The sequence below is a fragment of the Acinonyx jubatus genome, chromosome E2 (genome assembly GCF_027475565.1).
Source record: "Acinonyx jubatus isolate Ajub_Pintada_27869175 chromosome E2, VMU_Ajub_asm_v1.0, whole genome shotgun sequence".
Classification (NCBI taxonomy): Eukaryota; Metazoa; Chordata; class Mammalia; order Carnivora; family Felidae; genus Acinonyx; species Acinonyx jubatus.
The window spans coordinates 53,858,669-53,867,556 of NC_069396.1; the positions used below are offsets into that span (position 1 = coordinate 53,858,669).

Consider the following 8,888-nt stretch of genomic DNA (forward strand, 5'->3'; position numbering starts at 1 on the left):
CATCCGTCTCTCTCTTTCTCTCTGTTTTCCTGTGTTTCCTCCGCCTCTTTCCCCATCTGTTTCTCTGGATCTCTGTCTGTCTCTCTCCCTATTCTCTGACTCTCTGTTGACACTCTCCACATCTCTGTCTGCTTATCCTCCCCTGGCTTCCCCTGCATTTCCATGAGAAGCCTGTGCCCTTGCCCAGATGTGGGTTAGTTTAGGGAGACGGGGGTGGGGGTGGGGTTTACGATGAGATTCAACGTGTAGGGAGAGGCTGGGAAATAAGCAGGGATGCAAGAAAATGCGAGAGGGATGTGGGAGTGCGAAATGGGGGCCTCAGGTGCTGGAGGGATCCAGGGGGATTTGAGGAGGTGCCTTTGAAGCTGGGCCTTGAAAGTCGGGCCTGGGGTCAGGAGAAGCAGGGCACCTGGCTGGTGGATGTGGGCTGACGAGCAGGAGTGTGGCTTCGGGGAGGGAAATAAAAATGGATGTGATGAGCACAGAGCATGAGAAGGAAAATGGGGACTTGTGGGCCGATCACTGGACATGAGGACAACTGGTATCAGTAATGTCCACCTCGGCACCAGCTTGGGCCTGGCACTGGGGGGTGAAAATCAACATTTGGCATTCAAAGTGCTCTCAGACTGCTCCCATGCTCCCAACCTCCTCCAGGCCCCTCACACCCACGTTCCCACTGAACTCAGCATCTTCTCAGAACCCGCCATCCTCCCTGACAGCCGGCTGGATCTCTTACAGCCCGACCCAGCACCTTCTCTCTCTGTTGGCTCCCTCCTCTCTATCCCCATGTCCCTGATCCCAGCTCAGACCTGCTTCTCGCCCACCTGGAGCACCACCCTGGGCTATTCCCCCATCTCTGTATCCTTCCCTTGACCCCAGAGGGGTCTTCCTGCACCCAGAGCTCACCCTGCCCCTCTCCTGCTCATAGCCCTGCTCTGGCTGCCCCATCATCCCTGGGACAAAGTCCCAGCCCCTCAACCAGGTGTTGGGAGACCCTTCAGCATCCAGGGCAGCACTGGTCAATAGAAATATAATGCCAAGTATACGTGCACTTTTAAATTTTCTAATAACCACACTTCTTTTTTTAAATAGTAAAAAGAGGGACATCTAGGTGTGGCTCATCCAACTCTTGATTTTGGCTCAGGTCATGATCCCAGAGTCGTGGGATCGAGCCCTGCATTGGGTTCCGTGATGAACATAGAGTCTGCCTAAGGTTCTCTCTCTCTCTCTTTCCCTCTCCCCTGCTTGCTTTCTCTCTCTAAAATAAAAAAAAATTAATTACGGGCGCCTGGGTGGCTCAATGAAGCGTCTGGCTTCGGCTCAGGTCATGATCATGTGGTTCGTAATTTCAAGCCCCACGTCAATCTCTGTGCTGACAGCTTGGAGCCTGGAGCCTGCTTCAGATTCTGTGTCTCCTTTCACTCTGCCCCTCTCCTGTTTGGGCTCTGTCTCTCTCTCTCTCTCTCTCTCTCTCTCTCTTTCTCTCAAAAAATAAATAAATATTAAAAATTTTTAGAAAATTAAAAATTAAAAAAATTTTAAAATAAATAGTAAAAAGAAACAAGTTCATTTTAATATTTCATTTAACCCAATACATCCAATATTGCCATGTGAAATCGAAACAAGAACATGTTTAAAGATAGTTTGCCTTCTTATTTTTTGCACGGTGTTTGGAATCTGATGTGTCTTTCCCTTACAGCACATCTCATTTAGAACTTGCCACATTTCACAAGTCAGGAGCCACCGTGGTGAGAAACCACCACATTGCACAGCCCAGCTCTGCCCATGGGTCTCGTGCTTCAGCCATGAAGATTGCTCTCTCACCTCTGGGCCCTCACCCATGCTATTCTCCCTCTCCAAATGCTCTTCTCACCTTCCCCTGGCCACAACTTGTCTTTCAAGTCTTTGCTTAGATATCACCTCCTTCAGGAAGCCTTCCCTGAACACCTTCCAACTTCCACTCCCTGCACTTGGGTTAGTCACTCTCTCACTTAGGTTCCCACAGCAGGTGCCTCCCCCAGGTCACCTTGGACCGTAAGCATCTGGATCCACATCACCCCCCTCCCCCACTGGATCATGAGCTCCTTGAGGGCAGGCACTGAGGCTAAGTCACCCCTGTGTCCCAAGTGCCCTCACAGGACCTGGCCCAGAGGAAGCCTTGGAAAATGTTGACCAAATGATTAAATGACTTCATTACACCCACTCCCATTTTACAAAGAAGAAACTGAGGCTCAGAGAAGGAAGTTAATTACTCAACATCCAACACCCAGGAAATGGTGGGGCCTTTTGGATTGGAACTCAATTTCCAACATGGTGGTAGACATGATCCACCTTTTGGTGCTCCCACCGGGTGTACCTTACTGGAATAAGGGATGGGAGGGCTAGGGGGAGTTGTTGAGACAGCCTCGTGGGAAAGGAGGGAGGTGATAGGCGGTGTGGAGCTCCACCTCTAAGAGCCTCTAGAAGAGAGATAATGAAGTCCCCAACTGCAGGCATCTGCCAGTGACCTTTAGGATTCTGCCCTCTCTGCGTGCCACGCATGCTTATGTACAAGATGTTTTTCTCCAAATTGACGTGCTCTGCAAAAGTCTTCAATAAAGAAAACGTGTTACAAGAAAACTTTGAGAGTGTAAGCAAGGAAAAAAGTGCCAGAAATTACAGACAATAAGAGCCAATACGGCTTCAACTGACGGCTTATTCCATGTTAGGCACTGTTCTAGCACTTTCTGAATATTAAGTTTATTTAATCTTCATAACAGACCTGGGAAATAGGTGTTATTTCTCTCACTTCAAGGATGAAGGAAGAGGAATGGGGAAGTCATGTGCAAATAGCTTGTAGGGGCTGGAATCCAAGAAGCCTGGTTCTGGAGTCAGTGCCTTTGTCTACTATGCTGAGCTGTCTGTCCAAAAAGAAAGGAAGTAATTTTTTAAACAATCCAACAAGAGCACTATCTCAAGTCATTGCAAACAAACCCACCCCCACACTTGTATATGGGAGCTGCCAAAAGGGAGGGCCAGGTGTCTCCAGGCTGATTTAGTGCAACCTCAAGGTTTCATTACTTTTTAAACTTTAGATCGAATATTGACTTGGGGCGACTTGCCTGGGAGAGGAGAAGTTGATGGATCTTCATGGAGGATGGTGGCTGGAAACCCTTGACATTCCTTACTTAAACTTGACACTGATACAGAGGCAGGAGGGGCCAGGGGACACCTGGGTCTGAGGGGAGAGGTGCTGGAGGCAGGGATGCTTAGGTCTGAGGAGGGGTCTGGACTCCTATGATTTCTGCAATATGGGGAGGAGTAGAGGAGTTGGAGGCTAGGAGAGACTTGCCAAGGAGATGAGATGGGGAGAGGAAGGATCTGGAGGACAGTGGCTCAGAATTCTGGGGGAGAAACTGGCAAGGAGGCAGGAGGGTGAGCCTTCGGCTGGAGAGGATCCCTCTGTCAGCAGCGTCTGAGGTGTGATTGCCCAGAGAGCCTTGGATGGCATGAAGCCAGGGGCATGGCCAGTCTCTGAGTCACAGGGGACTCCTCCCTCCTCTCTTCCAGAGGTCCCTCCCCTGCCTTCTTTGAGAATAGGACCTCACCAACCCAAATTCCCTCCCCCATCTTCCTCTGGCACCTGGGATACTGGCTGCTCACTTTGGGTGGGCTCTTGGGGGACTCAGGTGTCCCATCCCCCCGCCAGCCCTATCCTTCCCAAAAACTTCCTTCTTTCCTGGTTTGCCACCGGTGAAATACTCAGGAACAATTTCACGTCCTTTCCACCCCAATGAGGTAGGCTTATTCTCTTTTTCCTCTGCCCTTCCTTCTTCCCTCTTGACCTTTTCTTGCTCTCTATCTCTCTGTCTCCCCCATTTTACAGATGAGGAAAACTAAAATCTGGGAAATGGACAGAAACAGGTCACTAGGCAGGGAGCAGGGCGAGGGCTCAAAATCAGATGTGTCTCCCTCTCTTAAGGGTCCCTCTCCCCCAGCCTTAGATCTTCAGAGCTTTTCCACCTTTGTTTGCATGTTGCAAAAGTGCACACCCACAGAAAATAAATGGAAGGAAGGAGGCACCCTGTAACTACCACTGAATGCAGGTCAGTACATGTCTTTTCGGATTTTATTCTGTGACTATTTCATTTCACATGGCTAGAGTCACATACACATATTTGTATCTCTTTTTTCATGTTCCATCATACAACACAAACATTCTTGAATAACACTAGCAATGCTGCAAAGTTATTATCCTTAACAGCTTCCTAACATCCTTGTCCCAAACGGGCCTATTATTGATCTAAACAATCCACCGATTTGGGACATGTTCAGTGTTTCCACTGTTTTGCCAGGATACTGTTGTGATGAATTCAAACCTTGCTCCGCAGTTGGATTTTTAGTTTATTTTTTCAGTAATATCTTTCTAAACCAGAATCACAGGGTCAACGGTGGTAACTAAGGGTCTCAATTCACCTTACCAAACTGCCTTACATAAAAATTGCATGATTTACAGTTCCGCTGGTTAAGAGTGCTGGTCTTTACCAATACTGAGGTTTTTGTGTGTTAGGCCTTTGTTGATTTGATTGGTTTACACACATGGCATATTGTTGAGGTTGTAACATGTCTTTGAGGAAAGGTAAGGTCAAATAATGACCACAGTTCATCACGTCCTTATTTCTGTAAATTTCTTGTTCCAGGAGTATAGATGAAGAGATGGGAGGTATGCAGAGATTAGCCATGCCTTCTCATGGTCTCATTTATCCACTTGAAGTACTTGCAGACTTGGGTATAGACACCTGGGTCATTGGGTTGGCCACAAGGGAAAGTTCCCCAGGACACCAGGCCTTGCAGGGTACCTTTGCACATCAGTGGTCCCCCTGAGTCACCCTGGAGAAGAAAGAGCAGATTCGCTTTGGTTTCAGAGCAACCACCACAGACATGTCCACAGTGTGTAGTTATCACATCTCTGTCATGCCAGACCATGAACTTCCACTCTGGCCAATGGGAAAAGACTCATGGTCTCTGGGGACCAGTGGGAGAGCACAAATTAGTGCTGTCCTGGAGAGAACCAAACGGCTATCTGAAGACATGGACTTGTGCCCCAGCCAATGGGACCAATCACTGGGAGGTGAGGGAGCTTCCAGAGGTTAGAGTCCCACTTACTTTCCCCTCATTAAGGACTCTTCGCCAAGCCAGAGGGAGAAGGAACATCATCTCCAGAGGATGGATACATGCCCCTTGAGATGAAAGGGGAACAGGGGCAGGGCCAATGACATATTTCACAGACCGCAGTGCAAAATGAATATGCAGCCCCCTTGTTCAAAAATTATTAAAAGATTCAAGACAACAACAGAAGTGCGTTAAACCATGTGCGGGACTCTCCCGAGTGTGGAGTGAAGCCCTGTGCCACTGCACAACTTGCATATTCATGACACTGGCCATCACTAGGAAAAAAGCCCCACCCCCTGCCACTCTCTAGGACATACATCCTTGTCTCATCCCCCCCATCTCTAACACACACCACCCCACTTCCCCTGAAAACTGACTGTACCGACGTGGGCAAAGAGCGTGGGGGTACAGAAAGAAGGGTGGAAAGAAGGCAGAAGGAAGAGGGGGACAGAGAGGAAGAAATGTAGGGGGTGAAGCAGAGATGAATACAGGTAGAGACAGGTAAATAAAAAGAGTGACAGCGGCAGATGAGAGAGAGAGAGAGAGAGAGAGAGAGAGAGAGAGAGAAGGAGGGAGAGAGAGAGAGAGGAAGATGGAAAGCGATGACATTTAGAGACAGAGAGGAGGTTACAAAGATGATGAACAGGGTTAATGGGTGGCTCAGTCAGTTAAGCATCCAACTCTTGATTTCGGCGCAGGTTATGATCTCATGGTTCCTGAGGTCAGGCCCCATGTCCTGTGCTTGTCGGCACAGGCTCAGAGCCTGTTTGGGATTCTCTCCCTCTCTCCCCCTCCCCTGCTTTCTCTCTCTCTCTCCCTCAAAATAAATAAAATAAATATTAAAAATAAAAAGATGAAGAAGGGGGAACAAAGAGGAAGGGGAGATAGTTCCTTTCCTAAAAAGTAGGACCGGGACAATGTGGAGGAGACATTAGCTCTGGGCACAAAATCTCAATAATTGCACTAAATAGTATTGTAATGCAATAGTTAAAAAAAAATCAAATTTGGTATGAAAAAGTCCATGCTGAGCACGGTATCCCAACTTTAGGTAAAGACAGGGTCAGTACAGTGCTATGCTGCATCATTACTGGAGACGGAGGCAAATGAGTGGTTCAGTAAGACTGATTGCTCTTTACTGAAAATTCTGATATTTTGCTCATCATGGACTTTTTGTATGGATTTTATTTATTTTTTAATTTTTTTAATGTTTATTTTTGAGACAGAGAGAGAGAGAGCATGAATGGAGGAGGGGCAGAGAGAGGGAGACACAGAATCCGAAGCAGACTCCAGGCTCTGAGCTGTCAGCACAGAGCCCAACGCGGGGCTTGAACTCACGGACTGCGAGATCATGACTTGAGTCGAAGTTGGACACTCAATCGACTGAGCCACCCAGGTGCCCCTGCACAGATTCTAATTTTGTAGAATATTGCATTAGTAGAATATGATTTATTTTGGCATCCACTTGAAGTTTGGGCTTGAAGCCAGTGCCTCACTTGCCTGTCTCAACATCATCTTTCCCACTGCTGTTCTGCCCCATCCCCAGGGTCATGCCAGCCTCCTGGGCTCCCACTACTGCCCCAGCAGAGAACAGGATAGAGAGAGCTAGGAAAACTGGCCCTCGGGTGGGATGGGGTACAAGGGAAGGTTCGGCACCAGGGTCAGGTGCACAGATTCTGTATTGTGGGGACGACAGGGGAGCCAGGGATGGGGACAGGTGGAGTCTCACATTGCAGGCATTGGTCTTGGAGTTGGGGATGCCAGCACACAGCATGGACTTTCCCAACAGGTCCTTGTAAACCTTCTTGCAGTCCTGGGAGGAGATGAGTCTGACATCTGTGCACATTAGGGTCGATGGAAAGGTCACTGGTGGAGAGAGGGGGTGGTCAGTCAGAGGCCTGGACCTGGGGCCCCCAGAGTGCTTGGACCCTGAAGGAAGATGGGGCTAGAGGCTCAACCCTCAAGTCATGAAATGGGCCATGACTACTCCTTGTCTCTGGGGTCCGAAGGAGGAGTAGTCAGGAGCCAGGGCTCTTGGGTCCCTGAGACAGCCTTACCATCCGGGCTGGTGGTGGTGCCCCAGCCAGAAACAGTGCATGTGGTCCCAGGGGGTTCACAGCGGGAGGACAGCTTGACTTTCCTCACACTCGACGACAGCCTGGCTTGGTGATCCAGCTTCACAAGCATGAGGTCATTAACATGGGTCTGAGTGGAGTAGCCAGGGTGGCGGAATGACTGTGTGGCCCGGATCTTCTGGGCTCTCTTATCACCCAGCTGATCACTGCCCATGTGCACCTGGTACTCACTGGGACGAGACAGTGGCATTCAGAGAGAAACTCTGTCATTGGGAGAGGGGACAGGGACCTCAAGGGAAGCAGACAGAGACCCCAAGAGAGGAGGAGAGAGACCCAGAAGGAGGGGGGCTGAGACCCTGAGAAAGGGGGACAGAGACCCAGAGAGTGGGTTCCACAGTCCTTGCCACATACCTCATCTTGCAGTGGGCAGCGGTGAGCACCCACTGCTCATTGAGCAACACACCTCCACAGTGAAGCTGATTGCCCCGGAGCAGGGCCACCTGCCAGGGTTGGGAGCCTCTTGTACATGGGACTCCATCAATAATCTTCTCCCCACTCTTGTCACCCTGGGCTGGATAGAGACATGGAGGGAAATGTGGGTAGCGAGCATCAAGGGGGCTGAAGAGGCAGCTGATGGTTTTGGAGAGAAAGATGGAAAGAGACAGAGAGACAGGAGAATGCAGAGGTGGAAATGGAGAACCGTGCAGAGAACGCAGGACGTGGCGGTGGAGAGAGACAGAGGGAGTCTGCTCAGAAACCCAGGAGAAGCATCTTGTCTGGAGGCAACCACTGAAGCTTACGGGAGCAACACTGAGTGCAGGAGATGGCCTGGAGGGCACAGAGACCCCAGGAGTCAGAAGGAAGCAGGAAAAAATAGGGCAGGAGGCAGAAGAGTCTTGTTTTCCTTGGGCGGGAGCCGCTGCAGGGGGAGGGTCCTGACTCAGGGAGTCCTCGGAGAGAGAGGGCCCTGGGAAGGGTCAGTGGGCATGGAGGGAGGCTCCAGGGGTGAAGCCAGGCCTCCCAGTTCAGCACTCACCTTCTTGTGCAGCAGATCTCAGGGCTAGAGACCACAGTAGGATCTGCAGTGGCAAGAGAAGGGATCCTGCCATGGTGGCCTCTCTGAGCCTCGCCAGGGGCTGCCAGGCAGAGGAAGGGCCTCTTCTGCTGGGACTGGGGAGGACAAAGAGTTCAAGAAGCAGTCGTCCAAGCCCCCAACTCTCCCCCAGCAGACCCAGGGGTCTCGGCCCCAGCCCTTCCTCCCTCAGACCCAGGAGGCCAGGCCTCCAGACCTCCCTTCTCCTTGGGACCCAGGAATCTGGGTTCCCATCCCTCCCCATCTACAAGTCTAGGTCCTCAGTTCCTTTTTCCCCGACAGACGCCAAATGGCAGACTTCCAGCCCCTCATCCCTCAGAACCGGGACTCCAGGCTCCTCCTCCCCTTAGGAGCAGGAGCCAGCTGTTCAGCCAGCCTCATCCCGCACCCCGCACCCCAAACGAGGCCCCTTCTCACCTCTGGAGGGTCTGATGTGATCTCGGCTCCGGACTCAGTCGGGAGCCAAGCGTGTCCAGCCCTGTGCAGGGCGGCCCTCTTATACCACCTCCACCCCCACGCCCGCCCCCAGCGCCCTGGGGTGCAGGTGGAGCCGGCTCTGAGACACCCCCCCT

General features: G+C 50.9%; 1 protein-coding gene across 1 annotated transcript; it reads right to left on the reverse strand.

The window, feature by feature from the left end:
* Nucleotides 1–4,090: 4,090 nt before the first annotated feature.
* KLK7 (kallikrein related peptidase 7) lies at nt 4,091–8,888 on the reverse strand. Its single transcript, XM_015088161.3, has 6 exons — nt 8,734–8,888; nt 8,260–8,393; nt 7,635–7,794; nt 7,206–7,453; nt 6,878–7,014; nt 4,091–4,869 (listed from the first exon to the last, which is right to left on the reverse strand). The coding sequence occupies exons 2-6, from the start codon at nt 8,330–8,332 to the stop codon at nt 4,714–4,716; spliced, it is 774 nt and encodes a 257-aa protein (XP_014943647.1). The 5' UTR covers nt 8,333–8,393; nt 8,734–8,888; the 3' UTR covers nt 4,091–4,713.

What these genes read in the sequence shown, in the direction of transcription:
- KLK7 (XM_015088161.3), bottom strand. Translation starts at nt 8,332, where the DNA reads ATGGCAGGATCCCTTCTCTTGCCACTGCAGATCCTACTGTGGTCTCTA. An exon ending in GCTGCCCACTGCAAGATGAG is followed by an intron (nt 7,454 to 7,634) that starts GTATGTGGCAAG and finishes GTCTCGTCCCAG; the next exon opens with TGAGTACCAGGTGCACATGG. An exon ending in CACCACCACCAGCCCGGATG is followed by an intron (nt 7,015 to 7,205) that starts GTAAGGCTGTCT and finishes TCTCTCCACCAG; the next exon opens with TGACCTTTCCATCGACCCTA.